At 44.9% G+C, this 21,940-nt stretch overlaps 1 protein-coding gene across 1 annotated transcript; it reads left to right on the top strand.

The window, feature by feature from the left end:
* Positions 1–4,178: 4,178 nt before the first annotated feature.
* PROP1 (PROP paired-like homeobox 1) lies at positions 4,179–13,906 on the top strand. The gene is made up of 3 exons (XM_082456090.1): positions 4,179–5,793; positions 6,983–7,215; positions 8,048–13,906. Exons 1-3 carry the CDS (start codon positions 5,685–5,687, stop codon positions 8,384–8,386), a joined length of 681 nt encoding a protein of 226 aa, XP_082312216.1. The 5' UTR covers positions 4,179–5,684; the 3' UTR covers positions 8,387–13,906.
* Positions 13,907–21,940: the final 8,034 nt, after the last annotated feature.

Below are 21,940 nucleotides of genomic sequence, written 5' to 3'. Positions count from 1 at the left end.
AGTTAGTTTTTATCTATACTGATAACCAGTTGTTCCAGCATCACCTGCTAAAAAGATTTCTGTTTCCATATTGAATTATACTTGCACCTTTGTTGAAATTCAATTCTATTTCTGGAGTTTCTGTGTGTTCCATTCTTTTCTATGTTTATCTAATGCCAATACCACACTGTCATGATTATTGAATCTTTATGTTAAATGTCGAAATCAATAGTGTAAGTGATCTGAACTTGTTCATAATTTTCAAGGTTTTCGGCTATTTTAGGTCCTTTGCTTTTCAATATAAACCTTTAAATCAGCTTGTCGATTTCTTTAAAATTGTCTGTTAGGATTTTGATTGGGTTGTATTGAATCTGTTGATTAATTTGGGGAGGATTAGATTCTAATCTTTTATTGCTAACAGATAGACACAGTTGATTTTGCGTATTCACCTTATACTCTGAAATGAGCTTATTAATTCTAGGAATGTTTCTGTAGATTCCACTGTATTTTCTATGTACTTAAACATGTACACTAAAGCAAGAGTCAGCAAATTTTTACTGTAAAAGGCCAGTTACTGAGTACTCTAGATGTTGCAATGTCACCTCTCCCATTGTAGAAGGAGAGCAGCCATAGATAATATGAAAAAAAATGATGATGGCCATGTTCCAAAGAACTTGTTAAAAAAAGAAAAAAGAAGGCAGAGGGCTGGATTTTGCTTATAGGCTGTGCTTTGCCAACTCTTGTTCTTGGGTTTTGCAGAAATGAAATCATATAACATGTACACTTTTGTCTGGCTTCTTTAACTTAGCATAATTGTTTTGAGATTCATCCATGTTGTAGCTGTAGTTTATTCCTTTTTATTGCTGGTAATATTCCATTTCATGGCTATACCACAACTGTTCATACAGGCGCCTGTCCATGAAGACTTGTGTTGTCTCTTAGAAATAAAGCTGCTAGCAACATTCAACTACAAGACTTGGTATGGATCTATGCTTTTTCTTCTCTTGGATTAATTAACTAGAAGAGGAAAGGCTGGATCATTTTAAGAAATTAACATTTTAAAGAAACTGCCAAACTCTTTTCCAAGGTGGTTGTATTGCATATATTTCTTGGTGAATTGTCTGTTCAAATTTTTTGCATTTAAAAAAATTGCATTGTTTGTCTTTATATTCTTGAATTTGTATGTTGGGCATAGTTATCCTTTATCAGATATATGAATTAACAGATAAGTGTTCTTATTAGATATATGATTTGCAAATGTTTTCTTGTAGTATGTAACTTGTCTTTTAATTCATTTATCAGTGTATTTTGAAGAGCGGAAGTTCTTAACTTTGATGTTCAGTTTACCAATGTGTTCATTTATGGTGTCATATCTAAGACATATTTATGTAATCCAAGTTCCCAAAGATTTTTTACCTATGTTTTGGAAGTTTTATAATTTTAGATTTTACATTCAGATCTGTGGTCCATTTTGAGTTAATTTTAAAATATGGTATGAGATATGGATCCAAGTTCCATCCCCCCTCACCCCATATGATTTAGATAGCCAACTGATCCAGCACCACTTGTTTTAAAAAGCTAGGCTTTCTCCACTAAATTGGCTTTGTATTTGGGTCTATTTCTGAATTCTTTCCTTTCCATTCATATATTTGTCTATACTGATGGCAGTACCATTTGTCTTGATTACAATCTTTTTATAATAATTCTTGAATTTGGACAGTGTAAGTCTTCCAACTTAGATCTTTTTCAAAGCTGTTTTTGCTATGCTAGGTTTTTTGCATTGTTATATAAATTTTAGAATCAGTTTGCCAATTTCTATGAAAAAGTCTGATGAAATTTTGAGACCACATGAAATGTTATCAATTTCAGAATTAACAATAATTAGTCTCCTGACCCAAAAGCATAGCATATTTCTTCATTTTAAAAGGTTTTCTTTAATTCCACTCATGAATATTATTTTTAGTTTTCAGTGTACGGATTGCTCATATTTTTGATAACTTTAACACTAAATGTATCATATTTTATGCTACTATAAATGGTACTGTTTTTAATACAAATTATTTATTTTTTTTTGCTATATGATTATTTTTTTAAATATTGGTGTTGAATCCTGAAACTTTGCTAAACTCACTAATTAGCTATAATAGATTCCTTATAATTCCATCAAAAATTCTACATGGCAGATTATTGTGTCCACATACAAAGACAATTTTACTTTTTCCTTTCCAATCCAATTGGGTGTCCTATAATTTAATTTAATTCAGATACTAACTATCCTGACCTAGGACAGATCCAAGAGTTTAAGGGCTCAGTCCCACAAAGCTACCCCCATTCAGATGCCAATCACAAGTACTGGGCCCCCAGGTTACTAATACTCTGTTAAACTTGGCTACACATTGGGGTTTCCATGACCCCATCCTCAAATTGGATAATTTTCTATAATGTCTCAGTTTATTCACTATTATTGGTTCATTGTAAAGGATATTATAAAAGACACAAATGAACAGCCAGAGGAAGAGGCACACAGGGACAGGGCAAGGTCAGGAAGGGTCCTGAATGCAGGAACTTCTGTCCCACAGAGCTTGGGGTGCACCACCCTCCCAGCACGTGGATGCTCGCTCTTCTACGAGGATGGAAAACTTACACTAAGATAGTGGAGTAGAAATTTCTGAGCTTGGGAGTCTGATGACATCTTAGATCCACTGTACCAGCCTTTGAATACCTACTTCTGAACTTATTTTGCGTGTGATAGAAATAAACTTCTATCTTGTCTAAGCCAACATTTTATACATTTTTGTCTTTTAAAGGTAATAGTACTGTTCAAAATGGCCCCCAAGCATAGTACTGCAATGCTGTCTAGTGTTCCTAAGTGCAGGAGGGCCATGAGGTGTTTAATGGAGAAAATAATCTTTGTTCAGGCATGAGTTATAGTGCTGTTGGCCATGAGTTCAACGTTAATGAGTTTACAATATATATTAAGTAAGGTATATTTAAACTGAAACACACATACAACAATGTTATGTATTGATTGGTTGACCAAAAATAGTGTGGCCAGAGGCTCACAGGAACCTATTTCCCTTAGTAGCAGTGGTTCAGTATTCACTAATTCAGTGTTTATCGTGACTTTATGGAACAAAACTACCTACATAAAGAGAATTGACTGTATTATTATCCCTAGATGATAAAGCTGAGGTGCAGAGATACAAAGTAATGAGCCCGGGATCACATAGCTAGTAAGTGGTATAGCTGATATTTGAACCCAGGGCAGCCTGGCTCCAGAACCTGTATTCTACCCCACTACACCATCCTGCCTCTTGTAGGGTGAGAGAACCCTGGGTATCAGGCTTCCTTGAGGTCAGGGTCGGGAGTGGGAATCAGGATGCCCTGGAAAACAAACTTCTCCCCAGCCTCCTAAGAAATAATGGTATTCTGGGATGTCAAGTCAAACCTGTAGTGTCTCAATGTCTTGGGGAGCAGGGTAGTAGGTCAGAGTTTCTTTGTAATATCAGAGCGTCCTGGGATCATCAGGCTGTTTTGGATGGCTGGTCAGAGTTCCCATATAGGGGTAGGCTATTTTGAGGCAGCAAGAGTATTGGAATTCAGTGTGTGCTTGTGGATCCAAGTTGACTACATGAATCTTGGGAGGCAGGGCTGTCATGCAGCTCAGGTTTCTCTAGGAGGTCACAGTATACCCTGGGGTAGGGGGAGAGGGGTTGGCGTCTTGGATCAGTGCTTCTCGACTTTTATGTTGTTATGACCTGAATATTTGTGTCTCCCCACCAATTCATATGTTGAAGTCCTAACCCCAATGTGATGCAATGATATTTGGAGGTGGGGCCTTTGGGAGGTGATTAGGGTTAAGTGAGATCATGAGGGTGAGGCCCCAAGATGAGAGTAGTGTCTTTATAAGAAGAGAAAACAGACCAGGACTGAGTTCTCTCTCTGTCTTGTGAAGACACAGAAGGTGGCTGTCTGTAACCCAGGAAAAGGCTGTCAGGAACTGAATCAGCTGGCACCTTAATCATGGACTTCTCAGCCTCCAGAACTGTGAGAAATGGATATCTGTTTTTTTAGCCACCTTGCCTTTGGTATTTTGTTATGGCAGCCAGAGCTGATGAAGACAAGTGTACAGTCAGTTCTCTTGGGGATCTTGTTACAGTGAAGATTCTGATTCAGTAGGACTGAAGTGGGGCCTGCTTATACTTCTGATCCATAGATCATATTGTAAGCCTCAGGATCCTGGACGATTACCATGTTTTTCTGTCTTGAATTGTTCTTTTAAAGGCTGTGTGTAAAGGATTAGCATAACCTTGGGGATCAGACAGTCCTATGAGTACAGTGTGTTCCAAGGGGATTAGGGTGCCCTCATTGATTCAGTCTATTCTGACATTTCAGAACCTCATGCCGGGGGACAGGGATAATCTCCTAGTTGAGGTTGAATGCTCTAGGTTTCAGTGTGTCCTAGAGGACCCTAGAGTCCTAGGGTATTGGGTTGTCTTTAAAGGGTCAGGATGTCCTAGGGATGTCAGAATGTACTTCCTAGATCTAAGTAATCTCAAGAAGCAGAGTACTGCGGGTATCAGGGTGTGTTGACTGCTCAGGGATGCTGGCTATGTCAGGGTTTCCTTGAAGAATCAGAATGTCAGGATGTCATGGGAATCTCAGTCTTCTGCAGAGTCCTGAGGTCCAGGGAGATCAGGATGCACCTGGAATTCAGATGCTCTTGAGGGTAAGCGTTCTCTGAAGGTCTGGGTGACCTTGGAAGGTCATGGAGTCCTGGGGGGTTCTGGGTGAATGAGGAGGTGACATTTGGGAGAAGAAAGCAGAAAGTACTTGAGAACTATGGTGTCCGGGAGCCTCATCCTATGGTTCAGGTTGTCCTGAGGGGGTGTCCAGTGTATTCTGAGAATCAGGATATCTTGGAGGGGCCAGAATGTACTTGTGTTTTTTAGTTTTTTAGTTTCCTGGAAAGAAGTCTTTGGGAATCACCCACATACTGAGACACAAGGCAGGCCCTACTCCTGGTCTCCATTTGCACACCCTCTCCGTCTCCTCTCATGATGAGGTTCTGAGGAGGGGTCTCAGGAGGAATGCATTTTCTCCTCCTTCCCCTGCCTGCTCCCAGGAGGGGATTTAACAGGACAAAAGAATTTGGTCCTCTGGGAATATGAGCTCTTGGCCCCAGTCCCTGGACCCTCCAACAGAGCACCTTCCCTCATCCGGCTTGTGATCCTCCCCTGATGATGGGGGCTCTGGTGACCAGGCAATGATTGGATGGGCCCACAGGGGTGAGGAACAGGTCACTCCTCCAAGGCTCAGGGAGAAAGAGTTAGTGTGGGATTGCAAGCTGGGAAAGTAGGCAGCTGAGAGCAAAAGGAGAGGACAGCATCCCAGAGAGAGAAGGGGCAGGGGGAGAAAAGTGGAGACTAAAACAGAGAAACAAGGTGAGGGCAAGGCAGAATGAGATGATACTCAAGCAAAGGAATGGGGAATTAGAAATAGAAATAAAAGTTAGAAAAAAGGAGAGAGGGAAAAAGATCTATCTATCTATATCTACACAGGGAGAGAGATTCAGAGAGAGGTATAAACAGGGGGAAAGCAGTGAAATACAAGGCATAGAGGGGAACAGAAACAGAGAAAGACTGATCCAGAATCAGAGACTCAGGGACACGAGACTGGGCTGTCTTTGGTCTTTGTTGTGAGCCATGGATGCAGAAGGGAAGAGTGAGCAGGGTAAACAAAAGAAGGGGCGAGTTTGCAGCAGTCTCTGGCCCGAGGGCTACGCAGCCGCTGGGACTTTGACCTCCACGGTGGGTGAGTGAATCTCTGGGGTGGTCCTGAGGAGGCAGCAGGTGTGCACGCTCCATGCCCAGGCTCTGTGGGGCGATGGTTCGCCACGAGGAAAGTGAAGAGGAGAAATAAAAGCCCAGAATCCTAGAATGTTAAAAACAAGGGAATCTTAGAAAACATGGGGCGGTACAACTCCTCTGCTTTACAGAGTGGCGCACTGAGGCCCTGACTGATGAGGAGGGGGCAGAGGCAGAGCTGAAATCTGTCTCCTCCCTCCTGACCTCAGAGTTCGCCCACTGCACTGCTTTCTCCAAGGAAGAGAGTTGGAGGGGCCGGGGCTTTGGATCCGAGGGGAGCAGGGGGCTAAGGTGGACAGTGAGCACTGGGTAGGGACTACCCCCTGGGTCCCCATGGGGATGGGACCCTCACTCCAGATATCTTTTCTCAGTGTGTGCCTCCCAGGTGTTTCCTTTTGCTCCTGTTCTCTATTCCCCGGCTGGCTCTCAGACTAATTAGTGTGGGGGCTTAGTGAGCCTGTAGGGAGAAGAGGCAAGCCTTTCCCACGAGCTCAGGTTCCTGCAGCCTGGTGGCCAGGCCAGGACTGGGATAGGGGAGAAGATGAAATGTATGTGTGGGGAGGGTGTGTCTGAGCAGAAGAGTGAGGAATGTTGCATCTTCCCAGGTGGGGGGAATGGGACAATGGGAACAATATAAAGGCTTAAGTTGCATGTGAACCATGAGAGCAGGGAGCAAGTCATAGGGGTCTTAGACAGAGACCTGGGCAGTTTGTTAGGGTGTCAGAGCGAATAGGAGATCCACAGGGTGAGACCCAGGAAGGTGGTATGTGTGCTCAGAGAGGTGAAAGGCTTTGGAGGGGCATGCCGTACATGGGAATGCATCTGGGGGAGTGTAATAGGGAGTGGGCACACGGTGCAGAAGTGAGGCAGAGGGAGCGTGAGTGCCCAGGACAAGTGAGTCTGAGGGGCGGACTTCATGTGGAGAGGGCAGCATGGGTTAGGGGACTCAGAAGTGAAGCAGGGCCAAGGCTGAGCTGGATTCAGCTAATTCTGAACGCTGAAGAATTTCTGGTCAGGGCAGAGTGTATGAGCAACACACTGGGTCCTAGCAGAATCTGGGGGTTCCAGCATATGTGGTCCGGGATGGATGGGTGGGTCAATGTGGCAGCAAACTCTCCCTCCCCCCTCCTTCTCAGACATGAGCACTCAGCCCTACAGGAACCTCTCTGGTGTAGGAGTGGGGAGACCAAGTCTTTGCTCGCAAGGAGAACAGAGGGGTCGCCCACACTCCCGGCGCCGCCACCGCACCACCTTCAGTCCAGCGCAGTTGGAACAGCTGGAGTCAGCTTTTGCGAGGAACCAGTACCCTGACATTTGGGCCCGAGAAGGCCTCGCCCAGGACACAGGCCTCAGCGAAGCCAGAATCCAGGTGATGGCCCAGGATCCTTCCCCCACCATCCCCTGAAGAAATGCAGATTCGGTGATTGGGAACTACTGGGACATAAATTCTCAGGGCACTATAACCCTAACCAAAATGTTCACCAGAACAGAGTCTTACCCAACAGTCAGCATAACCTCATCTACGTCAGGAATGTCACTTGAGTTTAACCTTGGAGCGAACCTAATCTAACTTGAATTTCAATATCAAACCCCAACCTTAACAGTGATGTGAACTCCAACAGAAATTCAATCCTGACTATTGACACACGTATGTAACCTTGTCCCTAACCATGGCCTTGAAACTCAATCAACCTGATGCTCCCTCAATTCTAACCATAGAGTTAATTAATCTTAAGAATAAACTGTACCCTAAATCCAACCTGGTCTGTAACAATTAAACTCATCCATAGTCTTAGTCTCTAATAACCCTAGAGGAAATTTCCCATTCTCTGTGGAGGTGAAATGCCACTGTGTCATGTTTATCTCTTTCTTTTTATTTTTTTATTTTTTTATTTATTTTTTTATTTTTTTATTTTTTTAATTTTTTTTATTTTTTTATTTTTTTTTTATCTCTTTCTTTTTAGAAGTTGACATTTCTTACTCACCCAAAGTTGTAGCAGGGCAAATTTAGACATGGATTGGGGGAATGGTGTGGGTCTTGCTTTGTCACTAGGCCTGGCTCAGCTATGCCTTCTGCAAGAGCTTTACTTCCTCTGGGGATGTGGGGGAGTCTTATGCTCTGTACCAGTCTGTAGCCGCATATGAGAATGCCACCTATTTGAGAGAGGGGCTCTGATGTGGCTATTCTCCCTCCTCCTCAGGTCTGGTTCCAGAACCGCAGAGCTAAGCAGAGGAAGCAAGAGCGGTCACTGCTCCAGCCACTGGCCCATCTGTCTCCTGCCACCTTCTCTGGTTTCTTGCCTGAGCGCCCTGCTTGCCCCTACTCCTACCCAACACCACCTCCCCCAATGACCTGCTTCCCTCACCCCTACAACCATGCCCTTCCCTCTCAGCCCTCCACTGGTGGTTCCTTTGCTCGACCCCACCAGTCTGAAGACTGGTACCCCACCCTGCACCCAACCCCTGCTGGTCATCTGCCCTGCCCTCCACCCCCACCCATGCTTCCCCTCAGCCTTGAGCCACCAAAGTCCTGGAACTAAAGTTAAACAAGTACTGATAAGGTAATTTCCCAGCCTGTGACCCTCACAAAACAGAAAACTGGGTGGTTTCCTTTCCTTCTAAGGGCGAAGTAGAAATATGGTGAGGGACAGCTCAGAGACTGGGAATGTTAAAATGGGAGATCATGATGAAGGCTCACTGAGCTGATTGAGTGAATTTAAGGAGGTGAAACTACTGAAAGATATAGGTAAAGAGCCCCAGTGGAGGTGACTGGTGGGAAAGTGACATTGAGGGAAGCAGTGGTTGCTGCTGGTGGATGGAAATGGTTGAAGGGGATCGAACTTTTGGGACTTCACTCATTGAGATCACAGTTGAGGACCTTCATCCCCATTGTTTCTAGCTGATTTCAATAAGGCTTTTGATTTAAAGTCTACCTATACATCCCTTCCCCATCACCACCATTCGAATCCATCATTAAGTTTTGTTCATTCTATCCTGGAAATAGCTCTTGAATTTATTCCTCTCCTTTCTGTTCCAGCAGACACTTTGCTTTTTCTGGCCCCACGTTTTCTAATTAATCCTCTTCCTTGGTTCCCTTAGCTCCAGTCTTTCCTACTTCCAACAGGCTTTGTAAATCTGATCATCAAATATTAGCTTTCCAGTGTTTTATAAACAATAAATAAATAATACCTGATTTGCTAAGCCTGTAAGAGTCTTCAACGTTACCTTCAACGTAACTTTTATGTCACCTGCGTGTAGTTTTGTTATTGAGCAAGGGCTCCGGTGACCGCAGCACAGAAAGCCAAACTCTGACAGCTGATGTTTGCAGTAAAGTAAGGCTTTATTGCAGGGCGCCAAGCAAGGGAGTGGGAGACAAGCCTCAGATCTGCTCCAACTTGGCCTTTGAGTTGGGAGTGTTTTTAAAGAAGAAGAAAAAAGAAGTTGGGATTAATCATCGTCTTGTGACATCTCTTAATCATAATTGTGGAAGTCAGGATGTGTCCAGTTTACAATTCTCTAGCCACCTGGGGGATCTGTTGAGCTCATCCTGCTCTGGAGAAACAACCTGAGTTTGTGTGTTAATGATGATATCTACAACAGCGATTTTAGTACATTAATGATGTTATAGACAATAGCAAGTTTAGTCGTCTGATTCTGTTTGATTAGTGTTCAGTCAGCACAGGATTGAGGTCAGAAGAGACAAACAAGGGAATAAAGTTTTGAGTAGAGAGATTAATCATAAACTCACAAAGGGAACTCAATTTTAGAGGGGCTCAGTTTCAGTTTGTGATAGAGAAGAAACAATTTGATTAAGGGCAAACTTTTCCAAGAGCAAACCATGAGTCTTGAGGCTCATAAGAGGTCATTCCCAGGAAAGAACCTGCTGTGAAGTGCCTTAGTCTGAGCTCTCCTAACAGAAACATGGTGTGGCCTAGTTGGTTTGCCATTTATATACCATATTGCTTATAATGTACTTATTTTACTCATAATTTACTTATTTATATGTAGGTCTACCTCACTTATGGGCAGATCCATAGAAGAATTCTGAGTAAACAAGCCTCTAGGGATTTTATTTGCAGTTTTTTATATGTATTATATTTTAAAAGTCTGGAATTGAAACCTCTGTGATGCACAATTCCATTTCCATGTAATTATCCCCTTGCGCCAGACTGCCTTCCTGAAAGATAATACTGGTTTGCATGCCTCCCAAAATGTCAGTGTCAGTTTCAGCACATCCTTATTGACATTGATCATTTTGGACACTTTTTTAACTGAGAGTGATGTCTCCTAGTTGGTTATTTTTTCAGTTTTCATTTAATCGATTGCTAGTGAAAGTTAAAAATAGTTTCATGTTTATTGGCAATTTACTTTTTTTTCTCCTCTGCATTGCTTTTCTGAGTTATTTGTGTATTTGTGTATTTGATTTAGTCATCTCTTATTAGTGCTTGAGGAACCCCAAGTGAGAAATCTCCTCTTAATTTTACTGGCTTCACCCATGTTTTCCTCATTATTTGGATCAAAATATTATGCCTTGAGTCATCTTAAATTTATTTTAGTTTGTGCAGTAAAATAGTCATCCAATTTCCCCTCAATCAGCTAGCTTGTTTTTCCAATATAATTTATTTAACAGTCTAACACTGATTTGTAAAAACATTTTTTCACACACTAAGATTTCATATGGGGCAGTTGTAGACTCCTAATTCTTTCCCACCAATTAGCTTCTCTATTCTGATATCAGTACCATAGTGTCTTAATTACCAAAAATGTAAGGATCTTTAAAATGTTAAATTTTCTTATTCAAATACAAGGTGTGTCTTGTTATTTTTTCCAGATTTCTCTTATGTCCCTCAGGAAACATCTTGGTATTTTTTTATAAAACAAATCTTAATAAGAGTTTTATAAATTACAAAAGTTATATAGGGTCTTTGTAACAGTCAACCCAAAAGATTTATATACATATAAGACATATATATTATATAGATGAATATGTATTATACATGAATGTATATTTATACATATTAACCTGGATTAATCACAAAACCCCATGTTAAGCAATTTCAACTCAACATGAGATAAACAACATTAGTAGTGTGTATCTGTTTGCAACTTATTATGCTCATAGAAAAATATACAGACATACACATGTAACAGGGAAGAACAAGATCTGACTCCATGTTGGATCTGTTTCTTTCACTTTAACCTTTGCTCTCCATTACTTTTTGTTACTATAATCACTAAAAGGCTGTTGTCTATAGCTATAGGCATACATAATGGCCTTCCTCGGGGAACCCTGCCCCTCTGCCTGAATATTAAACTAAAGTGCCTTTGTTCAGCTCACAGGGAAACACCCTGACCCTGCCCAACTGTGAATGGCTGCAGAAAAGAAGAAATTAACACAGCCCCTCCCTGAGGATGGCCAAAAACCAGGAGATATTTTGCAAGACTTACGGCCTTTTACTTTACTTCCTCACCTCCTCCCCTTCTCTGTTCTATAAAAAAAGCTAACATCCAGATCCTGATAAGATGTTACTCTAGGACATTAGTCTGCCATCTTCTCAGACACCTGCTTTCCGAATAAAGTTGCCATTCCTTGCCTCAACACCTCGTCTCCTGATTTATTTGCCTGTTATGTGGCAAGCAGAGTGAGCTTGGACTCAGTAACACATACACTAATATTTTTTCCTTTTTAAAAATAAAAATGAGATACTACTGTAAGTGGATATAGATATAAAAACATCTTTCAACTGGATCACATAGATTTTTATTGTTTTCGTTCCATTAACTGGCAATTTTATGAGCCATTTAACCATTCCCCTATCATTTGAGAGTCAGAGTTAGTTTGATATTTTGTTTTGTTTTACCACCACAAATGCCACTGTAGTTGTTTCATTAAAGGATAATTCTCAAAAAAAAAAAAGGTAAAATCATGACTCTCAGAGATATGTAAATTTTATTTAACTCATTATTAATAAGGCAACGATAAAGATATCAAAGCCAGTTCAAAGGACAAAGACCAAGCATATTTATATATGAGGAATAGTGAAATGAATGTGTAAATGGAGGCAAAACTGCCTTCTTTCCTAGTTGAGGAGGGAATTCAATTGACCCTTCAGGGGATGGGATTTATTTACGTGTCTATAGACAAGAATTATTTTGCATTGCTCTCAGTTATCTACAATTTACAGAGTTATAAATTAGCTCAAAGGCAAAGAAAGCCTCAGAGCGCACAAAGAATCAAAATCAAATAACCGGGCTTCCCTGGTGGCGCAGTGGTTGAGAATCTGCCTGCCAATGCAGGGAACACGGGTTCGAGCCCTGGTCTGGGAAGATCCCACATGCTGCGGGGCAACTGGGCCCGGGAGCCACAACTACTGAGCCTGCGCGTCTGGAGCCTGTGCTCCGCAACAAGAGAGGCCGCGATAGTGAGAGGCCCGCGCACGGCGATGAAGAGTGGCCCCCGCCTGCTGCAACTAGAGAAAGCCCTCGCACAGAAACGAAGACCCACCACAAACAAAAAAAAAAAAAAAAAAAAAATCAAATAACCTGGAAAGGAGGGCCCTAAACAGTGCATGGCTTTCCATTGAATCACATTTTCCCCCTACAGTTTCCTCTGGTCCAGGTGCTTTTTACTTCTGTAGGCTAGATGTCCCAAGGTTGGACTGCTGTGTTAAGGGTTATGTACATTTAAAATTGTAAGAGATACAGCCTGATTAGTTTACCAAAAAGTGTAACTTAGGAAAATGTCCTGTTTAGTTTAAAAATTTTTTTTCTTTAAGCCTAGAAAATTCTTCCCCCTAATATTTCTTTAAAGGTTTGATTTTTTAAAAATCTAAAATAAATACAGAATCTACTTTTGTATATGCTGAGAATCAAGGGACTGAGTATCTTCTAGATCAATAGTAAAATATACCAGCACTATTCATTAAATAAACTACCTTATTCATTGAATCAAATTGCTACGTTTATCATATATCATAAGTTAAATTCGTGTGAGGTTTAAAAATCTATTCTTGGTTCTCTATTCGAGGGTTGGTTCTCCCACTAGCTTTTCAGGATCACGCAGGCAGCGGCACACACCCGGGGTCCCCCTCGGCCTCATCACACCTGCTGGTGAGCTGGCACATGCGCGGTCAAGTATTCTGTGTCCTTCACTCCAGCCTTCCTAGCCCCTCTCAGCCTCCTGTCCCGCTGCCCGGCCCGCGGACCCACTACGGGGGAGGAAGGGGTGCGAGCGAAGGAAGGAAGACAGAGGGTGTTTGCGCACTACTGGCCCCATCTCGCTGTCAGCCTGCACGGGTCCTGGTGCCTATAGTGCCAGGGACTGAACTGAGGGGCTGAGGCCGGAGAGGTTAACAAGGCATCTCAGCGTCCCTGCGGGTCTTAGAAAGCCCAAGAGGCAGAACAAGGCGTACCTCGACTCTTCCGGTTCCCCTGTCCTTCCTTCTCGGGATTAGAGATATCCTTACAGTTCAAACTGGCAGAAGATTGGAATCTTTGCCCCAATTGGGGTTGAAAAAGAAAAAGAAAAATAACTGCCTTTGAAGCAGCGACATCCCTTCACTCATCCCCGCCAACCAAAGGGGAAATGCAGCCACGTGAGGATAAAGAAGTCACGAATTCTTCTTTGCGTTGGGAAATCTAAATCCCTGGTTTTTCAGGAAGACCCATTCCCAGTAGGATCCAAATCTGAGTTCAGAAAACGAAATTACTTGGAGTCCGAAATGGGTGTGCAGGGCGTAAGGGGCAGAAGCTCTGGGGTGGCGTAGCGGGGCGCACTGCTCCAGGCGACTTTGGAAACAATTAGGGCGCTCCTGCAAGCTACTGAAGACTGCGGGGCTGAATCGCGGAGTTTCCAGGCGCTCCTGGAAGGCTGGGAGGTGCGGTCCCGGAGACCCTACAGGTCCGGGCTGGGAACGGGCGGGGCATGCTCGACGCAATGAAAACAACCAGGCCTAAGAAAGCGGAGGAGTTAAAACATTCAGCTCCTCCTCCCAGACACCTGGGGACTCGAGGCCTGGGCCCCTTCTAACTCTACCCAGCCTCACCTTCCCGGGAGCTCGAGCAACGCGTTTCTAAGCGCTTCAGACACTTCTTGGTCCCGGGGTCTGGCTCCTCTCCAGCCCGAGCTCGGGCTGTCTGCCCAATGCAAACGACACCTGGTCCCTTCACGATCGCAGGACAAGTTCTCTAGGTTCTGAGCTCGCGGCCTTAAGGGTCTTCCCTCTCCGCGCATCCAGACCGGGGGCTCCTGGCTCCCGAGATTGGCAGGAGAACACGTGAAGACCCCGGCCCACTGCCTGCCTGGCGTCTGCTCCCTCCTATACCAGAGACCTCTTCAGTTCGCCCGTTCCCAGACTGCACATCTAGGCGCTGTCTGAACCGTCCACCCACGCAAACAGCGCCCCCTTCGGCTCAATGACTCCCTCTTTGACTCAGCCGCCTTTCGGAGGATGAAACCTGGTAATGTCTTGCAGACCCAGGAAGCGAGATCAGTGCCATTAGGGCAGGGAATCGCGGTACAGGCGACCTAGGTATTAGACCTAAGCGGGGAAAGGAGCTGGAGCTCCAGGTGGCAAGCGCCCTGGACCCTGAAAGCTTCTCACCTGGTGGAGACAGGAGCGGCTGGATGAGGACCAGAGAGGGCCTTCAAAGTGCTGGGTCCAGAGTAGGGGACCCAGTGTCAGGCTCTAAGACTGTACTGGGTGGGTTTTCCCCTGCAGGGGCTCCTACCAATCAATCCTCCCGCTATTTTCCCGGTTTTTCCAAATTCTCCTGGAATTAAAATGCTCACTCTTTTTCACGCTAGAAGCAAAAGCTGAACCCAAAGTCCCAGTAACAAGAGCAGCTCGGAGACTCAGTCTCTTTTGAATTTGGTCAATTAACTTCAGAGTTTTCCAGGTTCCTGCTCCAGGAGGTCCTTCCTCCACTCCCTACGACATGCCCCTCAGATTCAACTCCCTCAATACTAGGCATCTGAAAGCCTAGGGGGTCCCTTACAGCTCTCCTAGCACCCAGCTAAGAAGCCCAGGATGGAATAGGGTAGGCGTCAGCCCCACAGGGTGACTCGTTGAAGGTGTGTGTGTGTATGTGTCTGTGTTAGCATGTGGGTGTGGGTCTTTGGGGGCTGCAGTGTCTGGATAGGCCTAGGAAGCCACATGGCCTAAGGGTTTGGAATTCAGGGTGCTCAAAATGTGCCCTTATCAATTTGTTTGCTGGACTTCTGGGTCCATCTGAGCCCTGGCATCTCTGTACCAGCAAATAGAACCTGAGGAGCTGGTATAGGGTATCTCAACTAGCAGCTAGAACACCTCTGGGAAATTCTGGCATTTTCTAGACTGAGATGGGCTCATATGCATTCAGGGTCAGGAAGCCATGGGCACCTCAGAAACTCAGGCTTGGAGCCTAAGCCTGGTCAGGTGAGGGAGGTGAGGGGGAGCATGGGTAGAGACAGCTTCTTGTCCATCATATAAGCTCTGCCTTCACAGGGACATGAACCCCAAGGTCAAAGAAGTCAGGTCCTCTTGCCCATCTCCAGAGGATAGAATTGACTCCTGACCAAGCTACCTGCCCTAGCAGCAGTGTGGCAGGGCAAACTGCTTAGTCCCCAAGACTTCCACTACCACCTCCCCCTTTGCTGTTATAAACACTTCCACTTTTTTTGTTAGGCTTCTCAGTTATCAAAGCTAGAATTCTAATATCCTTATAGAATTCCATGCAAACATTTATTGGGTACCTTCCTAGTGCCAAGTGGGAGTCAAAAGCTGGAGATTCATCTCGAATCCAAGAAATTCCTGTCAGACACTGGGACATACCAAGAGAGGAGAGGACATGTGAACCCAGCTTCTGACGAGGAAGAAAAGAAGTGTCTGAAAGGAGATCCCCAACACCCCACTTCAGACGACTTGTCCTCACACTGCTGAGCTCCTCTCTGAGCTCACTTACAGGCGCTGTCCCCTCTGTGTGGGGAGCAGAGGGTCGTGGAGAAAGGGAGGAGTGTGAGGGTCATGGCAGCCGCTGCTCAAGACAGGCACCCACAGAAGCCCTTGGCCTTGAAACCTAGCCACTCTGGACACAGAATCTCTGAGTATATGCTGGCCGCCCAGGAGAGGTATTTCGTTGGTTTACTGATCTCCCGCAGTGGACTCTGAAGATCTAATCGCGGTGAGCTTCCTGACATCTTCCTGGGTAAGCTAGGTGTCTCCAGCAGCGCACGGGCCAGAGAACACTCCTGGCAGCAGAGCCTCCTCCCCGGTCCAGGGTAGGGCTCTGGGCGCACTCAGAAGTCCCACCTTTGCAAAGCCTTCAATTCAAGGAGCCTCCCCAGCTGCTTCTTCCTTGGATGCCATGCAGGGGGTCCAGACACCCTTTTCTGCCCTCCCAGGACCACATTGGAAGTGAGAGGTCTGAGTGCGAGGGAGGTCCTGTGCCAGAGGGGGGCAATGGTTCTCTGGCAGGAGAGAATGCCTCTGGGCTGGTCCAGGAGGGTCTGTGGGGGATGCGACCCAACCTTGGCCCAATCAGGAAAAGAGAAAGTAGCTAATGTGATCTATATATATCCCTCCCTTGTTAAACACTCCTTACCTCTTTAACCAAACCAAACCAAAAGAAAACAAAAAAGCTACTTCAGCAATTCCTCCTCCCCACAGGAATTCAGTGTGTGAAAAATGCAAATTTCCTTCTGATGCCACTGTAAGCCCAAAGGACACTCCCTTCCCTAACCAGCTGCTGCAGGTGCCTGAACATCATCCCTAAGGACCAAATACCAATAGACAGGAATTGATCCCCAAGAGTATACTGAAGAGGTGGCTGCTGCTTCTGGAAGTTGGCAGGGTGTATATTTAAAGTTAATAATAGTCATAATATAATAGCCTCAGTGGCTCAAACCTGCTGTTTTTCTTACTTGCAGAAGAGATAAAGCAGTAGCATTGACTGCAGGATCCTGGCAGAGACCCAGGCCCAGCACCATGGTCAGGTGCAGGGGCAAGTCTGGCTTCCAGGATCTGGGATCTGTTCACAGGAGAGAAGTGGCCAGAGCCAAGACTGAGACACTGCATGGGGGCCTGGAGGTGAGCTCAGGAGCCGCAGAGGGGGCTGGGGAGGATGGGCTTAAAGGTGTAGCCATCCCCACTCTCTGTGCCCAGAAATGCTTGGTGCTGCCTGCACAAACTCCCACTAATTACAGTTGTGGGAATTAATTTTTATCACCCTTAAACTTGAGACATTCAACTTGCCTGGGGTAATGAATGAAAATTGGTGCTTGGGCTTCAGATTGACAGGGCAGGATCCCAGTGGGGTCAGACGGAGTAGAGGTTTGGTTTTATCATAGTCCGGTGGACAGTGTTTTTTTTTTTTTAAGAGGAGGTGGTAGATACACTCAGGTCCAGCAGTTACTCTGAAGAGGAGAGGGGTGGAAGTACTGGCGTCCCCCTTTCACCACAGAGGCAAAGCACAGAAGCAAGGGAAGTGGGAGGAGCGCAGGACCGGGAGCTGGGGCTTTGAGTCTCTTGTTTTTGAAGGGATGTGTGAAGGATGTATTTCCTTCCTTAGGGCTAAAAGCAAACCCCGAGTTCCCCCTTGCTATTTTATTTTGTTTTAGACTCTTCAAATCCCACCTCTTCCTCTGGAGCTTGTACACGCCTTCAGGGCACTTTGTCCTGGGCACACTGTCTCCTGCATTTTCCAGACCCCAGAACCCGCCCCATTCCCGCAAGTATCAGACCCAGCAGGGCCTAGTCCCAGCCCCAGGAAACTTGAATCTTGAACTCCTGCCTGTCCTTAGAGTGGAAGTCAGAAGTCTTCCAGGCACATTCATCCATCTGGGCCCTTGGCCCTCAGACGTGGTAGAGATGGTTCTTTCTCCCTTCCTGCATCCTCATTCTTTTCTATAATTGCCCTTCTCCCTCCTTTTTCCCAGGCTCACTCTGCTCTCTTCTTTTTCTCCCCTACATTTATCCTTTAACCTTGGGTGAACTTGGTTCAGTCCTGCTTTAATAACCACAGCACCTGGACCAGGCAGGAGTGTGGGGTGGCTGCAAATGGTCTTTGCCTCCCTTGCTTCCTCCTTCTCATTACCTGTCTGTCCCTAGTGTGGGGGACTGAGACAGCTTCCTACCCCGACCTTCCTTGAGTACAGGATGGGTTGGGAAGTAGGCAGTGGTGACATGAAAAGAGAAAAATAATCATTTGGGAGAGATCAGGTCTAGGGCATCGGGTCCAGCAGGGAGAGGAGGGCAGTGCCCATATTTCCTGTCTGTACAGTTCTGGGAATGTCACCACTGGGGTTGGTAATGCAGACTTGGCCCAAGTCGGGTCACCTCCTCCTATTCCTGGAGGCAGCTGCCTTTGGGTGAAGAGTTTACTTCCTGTGCTCAAATCTCAGAAACTTTTCCTTGCTTCTGGATCTGGGGAGGGGAAGAGGGAGGGACTGCAGGCCATCTGAGGTATGTCTACTCCATAACTTGCCTGGGTGGAGTGGGTCATATGAAGGGGACCCAGGCACCCACCTCACCTTTTCCCCCTCCCTCCCAACTGGCTACCCTTCTTGGAAGCTATGAGGCTTGGTCACTGCTTGGCATCCACAGTATTCATCATCACTCCAAGAAAATTAAAGTAAGTGATTCAGGCTGAAAGACTACAATATATGTCAGAAATCTGGATCTACACAAAGAAATGAAAAACGTTGGAAATAGAATAAATGAAGGCAAAGTGAAATCTTTTCATTCCTTATTTTTATCACTCTAAAAGCTAATTGCTTAAACAAAAGTTGTATGTATTGTGAATTTATAGCATATTTAAAAGTGACATGTATGACAACAATGGCAAAAGGATGGAAGAGAAGAATCGGGAATATACAAGTATAAGATTGTTACGTTACAGGAGAAGTATAAAGTAAGAGGTTTAAATAATAAGAAATTAATAGAGGAGGTGAAGAGATATCATAAAGTTTAATCCATAAAGGCAAGAGAAGAGGGGAAAAAAGAAGACAAGTTGAACAAATAGAAAACATCCAGCAAGAAGATAGATTTTTAACCCAACGATATGAATAATCACTTAAATGTGGATGGCCTAAACAATCTCTGTTAATAGATTTGGAAAAAAAAAAAAAGCAAGATCCAAGTAAATGTGGTCTATAAGAAACATATTTTAAATAAAAAGACATAGGTTAAAACAGTAGTTATAAAGGAGAGTGGGGTAATTTTGCTCACGAGGGTACATTTGGTAATGTTTGAAGACATTTTTGGTTTTCAAAACGAGGAGGTGCTACCCACATCTAGTGGGTAGAGGCCAGGGACACTGCTAAATATCCTAAAATGGACAGGATAATCCCCCACAACAAAGAATTATTTGTCCCTAAATTTCATTAGTACCGAGGTTGAGAAACCTTGGGTTAAAATTTAAAAATTTGAGAGATGTCATGAAAACAGTAACCAAAAGAAAGTTGAGGTCATCATATTTATTCAAATAAATTAGACTTCAGAACAGCAATATTGTCAGGGATAAAGTGGAGCATTACAAATGAAAAAGAGGTCCATTCTCCAAGAAGACATAACAATCCTAAATGTGTATGAACCTTCACACATACACAAACTTCAAAATAGATGCAGCAAAAGCTAATAGATCTGAAGAGAGAAATTGATAAATCCACAATAATAGTTGGAACTTCAATACTCTTCTCCCATTAGCTGAAAGAACAAGTAGGCAGAAATTCAGTAAAAATATGGATACCTTGAACAGAACTATCAACCAATTTGCTTTGAAGGCCAGCAGGGCTTACTTTTGGGAGACCCAGAGGGATGTGGGAAATAGAGACTCTATTCTTAAAGGGCACACACAAAATCTCACACACTCTGGGACCATGGGCAGAAGCAGTAATTTGAAAGCAGCCTGTGTTAGACCCACCTGCTGATCTTGGAGAGTCTCCCAGAGAAGCAAGAGGAAACTGGAGTTCACCCTGGGACACAGAAATTAGTGGCAGCCACTTTGGGGAGCTTATTCTACCATGTAGACCTGATGCTGGCAAGGGCCATTTTGCAATTGCCTTAGCTTATTAGCACTGGGACCTGGGCGTACCTGCCAGCCTGTCAGGACCAGTACTGGGATGCTTCAGGCCAAGCAACTAGTGGGGTGGGGGCACAGCCCCACCGCCCAGCAGGCAGGCTTCCTTAAGACACCCTGAGCTCACAGCCACCCCAGGATATTGCCCTGTCCAGGACCTGGCCCCACACACCAGTGGACTGACACACCAACCCCGGGACCCCCAGAGCCCTGTAACCAGAGACCCTAGGACCCAGCTCCACCTACCAGAGGGCTAGCACTAGCCCCAGGACCCACCTTTAGCCACACGTTAGTGGGAACCAGCCCTGGGTTCCCCTGGGTCCCGATTCTGCCCACCAGTGGGTGAATACCAGCCCCAGGACCAGTGCAGCCCCACAGCCTGAGATGGTAGGACCCAGACCACCCACCAGCAGGCCAGAACAATCCCCAGAACCCCCTGAGTCCCTGCCTCACCCACCAGCATGCCAACACCAGTTATGAGACACCTTGTGCCCTTCAACCAGCCACCTCAGGATCTAGCCCCAGCCACCAGTGGGCAGATACAAGCTTTGAGACACCCCAGAATCCACAGCCAGTTGTGTCAGGAACTGGCCCTGCCCAACAACAGGCAGACACCAGCCCCAGGACCAATGTATACCCACAACCTACCTTGTCAGGACCCAGCCAACACAGCAGCAGACCAACACCAGCTCCAAGATACCTTGAACTTCTCAGCCAGCTAGCCTGGGATCAAGCACATCTCACATGGTGAGTGGACCAGCACCAGCTTTGGGACATCCCAGAAACCACAGCCAGCCATGTCAGGAACTGGCCCCATCTACCAGCAGGCTGACACTAGGTTTGGAAACACTGGGCCCATAACCACCTACCCCAGAACTACCTCTGCCAGCCAGTGAACCAGCAATAGCCCCAGAAGCCCCTGGGTTTCCAGAGACAGCCACCTTGTGACCTGGCCCCTCCAACCAGTGGCCAGCAGCCTCCACACAAGGCAGGGTCTGGCAAGCAACAGGACCAGGGACCAAAAACGCCTACCAGACCAATGACAGCAGTTGGTCTGCCACAATAGAAGGACCCATGCAGCCCACACAGGGGGCATCACTAGAGCATTTAGCTCTGGTGACCAGAGAGGTGTGTGCTGTTGGGTTGCATAGGATGTCTCCTACAAAGGACCACTTCTCCAAGGTTGGGAAATGTAAACAACCTACCAGATACATAGAAATAAAACTAGCAAATTAGGCAAAATGAGGTGAGAGAGGAACATGTTCTAAACAAAGGGACAAGATAAAATCCTAGAAGAAAAACTACTCTAAAGTGGAGATAGGTAAGCTCAATGACGAGTTCAAGGTAACCATTGTAGAAATGATCAAAGAACTTGGAAGAATGGATGAACAGAGGGATAAGTTAGAAGTTTTTAATGAAGAGTTAGAGAATAGAAAGAAGAACTAAAAAGAGATGAAGAATACAATAAGCGAAAAATACACTAGAAGGAATCAACTGTAGATTAGATGATACAGAGGAACAGATCAAGCTGGAAGACAGAGTAGTGGAACTCACTGAAGCTGAACAGAAGAAAAGAGAATAAAAAGAAATGAGGGCAGTTTAAGAGACATCTGGGACAACATAAAGCATGCTGACATTTGCTTATATGGGTCCCAGAAGGAGAAGAAAGAGAGAAAGGTGCTGAGAACATATTTGAAGACATAATAGCTGAAAGCTTCCCTAACCTTGGAAATGAAACAGACATCAAGGTGCAGGAAGCATAGAGAGTCCCAAACAGAATCAACCCAAAGAAGAACTCAAAAAAACACATTGCAATTAAAATAGCAAAAATTAAATATTAAGAGAGAATATTAAAAACAGCAAGGGAAAACCAACAAATAACACACAAGGGAATCCCCATAAGGTTAACAGCTGATCTTTCAGCAGAAACTCTGCAAGCCAGAAGGGAGTGGCAGGATATACTTAAAGAGATGAAGGAGAAAAACCTACAACCAAGATTACTCTACCCAGCAAAGATCTCATTCAGATTTGATGGAGAA

This window comes from Balaenoptera physalus (assembly GCF_965194825.1).
Source record: "Balaenoptera physalus genome assembly, chromosome: 3".
In the NCBI taxonomy this organism is placed as follows: domain Eukaryota; kingdom Metazoa; phylum Chordata; class Mammalia; order Artiodactyla; family Balaenopteridae; genus Balaenoptera; species Balaenoptera physalus.
The sequence above is the reverse complement of the archived record's forward strand: the minus strand, read 5'-3'. Positions and strand labels throughout refer to the sequence as shown.